Raw genomic sequence first — 5,325 nt, 5'->3', positions numbered from 1 at the left:
AAAAAAAAAAAAAAAAAAAAAAAAAAAAAAAAAAAAAGGAAATCTGGCAGACATATATGTGTTTTCAAACACTCATAGCTAGCTACTTCAAAATCTCGCTAACAATACTCTCTACTCCACTCATATTTGAACGTTTAAGGTATGGAGAATTGTCATCGGACATGGTAGCTCCACGGCTACGTTTCTTGATAAAATCTCTCCCCACATCTCTCCTTCTATAGCCTGTAGAGAAATTGACGTGATCAAAATTTCCGTAAGGGTAGAGTTTTCAATCACCAACAGATTTCCATTGCAGTTGAGGAGCCTCGTTGTAGCATCGAACTTTACTAGATTCTGCAGTCCTTAGACGTCTTCCCATAGCTTTCCTTGCTTGTTAACTTTATTCGTGTGCAAATTATGAACGCGAATCAGGAACTTGGTCTGCATATCTACTGTCCGTTACATTGTAGTCAATGAAAAAGTCAGATTGAAAAACTTAAGAACTGTTTTTTTTTTTTTATATAGGTGACCAACTTGACAAGACAATATGAAAAGGTCGGACACCTTATGAGATTCTTGAGTCCGATCATGGTCCTATGCGAAGAGGCATCCACAAATTTGGTATAGAATGAATGACTTCTGGTAGGCTCAAACTATCAACAAAAAAAGAAATACACAACCTAAAAAACAAATGCTTAATTTAAATAAAAATAATAATTTTATGAAAATGTTACAAATTTTAAGTAAATTAGTTAGTTTGTATTTTTTATTAATAAAAAGAATTAATTGTCAAATAAAAATAATATTTATTAGAATTTTTTTTATAGTAAAAAATAAAATAAAAATCCATTGAAGTAGAACTCATCTATGTTATATAAAGAAAAAGAATTGGAAATTTTTATATCATATATTGACTCATTGGGAGATACTTTTAGCGTTCTTTTGTAAATAAAACACATATTAATAAACGATAATATCAAAGCTTAAATAATATTTTTGTGAAGCATATTAATTATCTTTATATAAAAAAGGTGTCTTATATAACTAGTAGTTTATTGAATCTCATGAAGTCTTGCATATTACAGTAGTGGACGTGATAGAGCTTTAAGATTTCATTACCGATTCCATCTTCTGTTTTTTATATAGAAAGGAAAAGTGAAGCATGAATGTAGTTGTTGGTCTAGCTTTATGAAGAGGGTAGTAACGACAAACATAAACTCTCGGTTTCTCTCTTTTCAATAGCATAACTTCACAACAACTTTGTATCTTCAACAAAAAAAAAGTTCACGAGAACAATGATACCGTCTTACCTATAGGATCCAAACCTCGCTGGGGTCAAAATTACAAATGAAGAAATGAAGTTTCGACACAACATTAGTTAGACACCACGGTGGTTCCTTTAGGAGGGTTCATGAAGCTAGGCTGGTTCGTCGACGACAGCATCCGCGCCCACATTCTGTCTGTAATCACAACTTTGTTTTGCTTCTCCGTTATTCGCTGCCCAGAGAAAAGAAAATAATAAAGGATTAAAAAAAAATGAGAAGTTGATGATCTAATGACATGGATAGATATTTAGGCAAAGAGAAACTAACGTTAAAGGGAATGTATGTATGCCTTCCATTAACAAGACCAGAGACAAAGCCGGTATAGCCAGCCATTGCACCATGGACTGCGCTTTGGGCGAGGAGAGTTGAGTAGACGTTGTCGGAAGCATTGGCTGGAATAGCTCGGATCATATACGTCGGATCTGAAAAATAGTTTGAATCATTATTCATATTTCATGAACTTATATAGTAGCTTTAGTTAAATTTGAAGAGGCAAACGTACCAATGTATTTGAGAGTAATGTCCAACACACTCTGCTTCGCAAAGTGTTCCTGTTACAAAAAGGCAGAAAAGGAAAATAAGGGTAATAAACCCACAGAATTTTCGCGTCTTCTAGATGAATATAAGACTGAAATTTCAATATAGATACCTTGATTTTAAGACTCATCCATAGTCCTACATCTTTAAGGAGCTTGTTTCCTGAAGCATCTTGCTGTTCAACGCTCTCTGCAACAAGATCCTGCCCTGCACCTTCAGCAACCACTATAACCATGTGGCCATTTTCTCTGAGCCGTTTTGCAATGAACTCATAAAGCCCTCCTTTGCCTTCAAGATAAAAAGGTGACTCGGGAATCAGACAGCAGTCGACATCTCGACTAGCCAGAGTAGCATACATTGCAATGAACCCTGCAGTGTAGAAGCCATAGATTAGATAAAAGAGTTGGGAAAAACACTTTTGTGGTCTACTTTTAGTATACCTCTTCTGTGAACTTACCACTGTAGCGACCCATTAGCTTGACAAGTCCGATACCATTTTCCACACTGGTTGCTTCAACATGCGCTGCATTAATAGCACGTTGAGCCTCCTCAACCGCACTATCAAATCCAAAGGATTTGTCAATGACCTGAATCAGAGATACTATCAAATCAAGCTACTTGCGAACTAGCCAGAATGGGAGAAGAGGTTAAAGGTTGAGAGTGCAAACTACAATTATGAAAATCTTGGACTTACTGGAATGTCGTTATCAATGGTTTTTGGTATTCCTGCAACTGCAACTTTAAGTCCACGACGCCTAATTTCCTGCAGAATCAGTCAAAAACAACTGCTTCACCCAACTTAAAAGTCATTTCGATGTTAATAGGTACACGAACATCACTGCTTTATCAGTCCAGTTATTAGAAAGCCTCTTTATGTTTCTAGCAGACAAACATTCATTTTAATGAGGGTAGAATGTCTTCCATGGAATTTAATTAGACAGTTCTCTTCATAAAATGATTTACATAGGTACTATCCAACAATAATACACAACATTTCACTAACCTTATATATTGCACTTGCTCCTTTTTGGGTTCCATCACCTCCAATAATGTAAACCTATATATTACAAATAAAGCAACAAACTGTTATTAGTAGAACTGCTCTCCATAGCACTCAAACAAACTGAAATAACTAAACAAAATTATTGTCGAATACCTGATTTATTTCACGATCTTGTATGTTGTCGACAATCTTTGATGTATCATGTCCCCCTCGGGATGTTCCTAGTATGGTTCCCCCGCGCTTGTGGATGTCACTCACTGTCTTCGGTGTTAGTGCAGCAGTATTTTTGGAATAGAACCCACGAAACCCGCACTGCAGTATCGAAAACCAGATGAGCCAAAAAAAAAATTCTACTCAACCAATAATAGCCAAACTATAATTTGCTTTCCGTTTTAATGTGCACCAGTTACTAGAGGTTATATAGTCTCCATATGTATATTAAAACTGACATAGCTCTATCTATTACACTATGCAATAGCAGTTACAGAACAAAGCATTCGGTCTACAAGTTTGTGACACAATGAGATTCTCATCCCCAGAAAATACCGTCTAAAACCAGAAATTGAACTCACATCCACACCAATCACTTCTGTAACACCATACATAAAATGAAGACCACACACGATCTCCCTGATTACTGTATTAAGCCCGGGGCATAGGCCACCACATGTGACAATACAGGCACGCACATCAGCTGGCTTGAAATACACCTAAACACAATATTAAAACCATACATCAGCAGGTTTTACATCGTAAGATGAGGATGCTGCATACCACAGGAAACTCATGGAAAGAGATGAAATACCTTTTGGCGCGGTCCTGCACGTCTAAAGTGTGTCCCTCTAGGAGAATCCTTGTGAACAACAATCTATAAATGACACGAAAAGGAAAATTAGCAACGTGCTGCTAACATATCACATACGCAGAGAACAAAAAGCCAAAACGTAAGAAAAGAACGCAGCGGTAAGTTTTCACCTTTTCCTGGACTGTATCATCCTCATCAACAAAATACTGCCTGAAAAAAAATCAAAGTAACTGACCATCATCATCTCTAACAATCAAGCAAGTTCACAAGTAACAATCAACTGAACTCACCTAACTACTGAATAAGCAGGATTCGATTGCAACGGGTTTGGATACGTCTGTAAAACCACCGAGAACAGCAGAAGTGATTTACAAAGAAATGAAAAATAAAACAGAACATGAAATGGACTAATTATACAATCATAATTCTAATTCAGTCGTTCCATTTCCATTATTTATAAATATATGATGTATCCTTAGGGTTTCACTACAGTATCAATAGATCTAGTCAAACATATTCAACTACGAGTAGGCATATGTGCACCAATCCATTACCACGTTGACATTGATTTAACATTTGTATTGCACTATGAGAATATAAATATATATATATATATATTTATGTAAATTCTCCATGATAGCGACCGGATCTCATCTAAATCCCAAATTACAATAACCCGAAACAACCGGAGCCTACTAAAAAATAGGGATAAAAATTCAATTATACAGAACAACAACAATTTCGCATTTGCTATATAAACGGACCAAATCGGCGACGACGATACCAAAGTCGTAAGTCTATACACAAACGATCCAAGAAGATGACGATTTGCAAGAAAGGAAAAATCAGTGGAACTGGAATCGTATCGAGATAGAGAAAGGAAGTAGTAATACCGGGAGATCGTGAATGTAATCGCTCAAGTGAGGAACACCTTCGAGCACGTAACCAGCAGGTCCTTCCACCAACTTAATTTGCTCATCGACGCCATTGGAAGCCATCGAAGACCTTCTTCTTCTTTCTGTTTTCTTTTTCTCCGGTGACGTAAAAGCGAATGTGAATTTGAAGCGTATTGCAATGTGTATATATCCTTTTTAATTCTCAGAGCTCAGAGTGGTATTGAAGTAAGAAGAGAACAAAAGGGGCTTTTTTTTTTTTACGAAACTAGAAAGCGACGTCGTTTTGAACCTTTTATCTGACATTACCGCAATACCAGCGGAAAACGACGGCTGGTTTTTCCAATTGTCACTTTCTGGTTTTCAGATGTAAATTTATTTTATTTTTATTAAAAAGTTTGTAATTATCCAGTTTCAAGAAATAAAAGAAATCTACAAGGCAAAGGGAAAGATCATGCATATATATTTATATATTTTTCTATACTAAGTATCTAAAAATCAGAGTAATATATTGTACATGGCAAAGAGAAAGATCATATATATGTTGAATTATTAGCATTTACCAATTATTATGTAAAAAAAAATGGCAAGCTAATGTATTGCAGGATTGTCAAAAATGGGTAAATAAATAATACTCAGTTTGTCCAAGCTTTCACCGGGTTTGGATTATGTTTTTAAAGTGGGTTTTGGTGAGATAGTATATTGGATTTGTGGGTTTAATAGGTTAACCCACTAGGATTATAGGATTATCCATAGATTTTTTTTTTTTTTTTTTCAACGATT

General features: G+C 35.6%; 1 protein-coding gene across 1 annotated transcript; it reads right to left on the bottom strand.

The window, feature by feature from the left end:
* Positions 1,147-4,775, bottom strand: LOC104721537 (ATP-dependent 6-phosphofructokinase 6-like). The gene is made up of 13 exons (XM_010439544.2): positions 4,543-4,775; positions 3,940-3,986; positions 3,820-3,859; positions 3,650-3,712; positions 3,417-3,554; positions 2,998-3,156; positions 2,845-2,898; positions 2,536-2,604; positions 2,299-2,428; positions 1,954-2,210; positions 1,807-1,855; positions 1,572-1,726; positions 1,147-1,476 (listed from the first exon to the last, which is right to left on the bottom strand). Exons 1-13 carry the CDS (start codon positions 4,645-4,647, stop codon positions 1,354-1,356), a joined length of 1,389 nt encoding a protein of 462 aa, XP_010437846.1. The 5' UTR covers positions 4,648-4,775; the 3' UTR covers positions 1,147-1,353.

Source organism: Camelina sativa, chromosome 11 (genome assembly GCF_000633955.1).
Source record: "Camelina sativa cultivar DH55 chromosome 11, Cs, whole genome shotgun sequence".
NCBI lineage: Eukaryota > Viridiplantae > Streptophyta > Magnoliopsida > Brassicales > Brassicaceae > Camelina > Camelina sativa.
Note: the sequence above shows the minus strand (reverse complement) of the source record. Positions and strands in the feature narration are given on the sequence as shown.

Coding starts and splice junctions, on each gene's coding strand:
- LOC104721537 (XM_010439544.2), bottom strand. CDS start 4,647: ATGGCTTCCAATGGCGTCGATGAGCAAATTAAGTTGGTGGAAGGACCT. Junction 3,860..3,939: donor CCTGCTTATTCAGTAGTTAG/GTGAGTTCAGTT, acceptor ATTTTTTTTCAG/GCAGTATTTTGTTGATGAGG. Junction 2,211..2,298: donor GCTAATGGGTCGCTACAGTG/GTAAGTTCACAG, acceptor TCTACACTGCAG/GGTTCATTGCAATGTATGCT.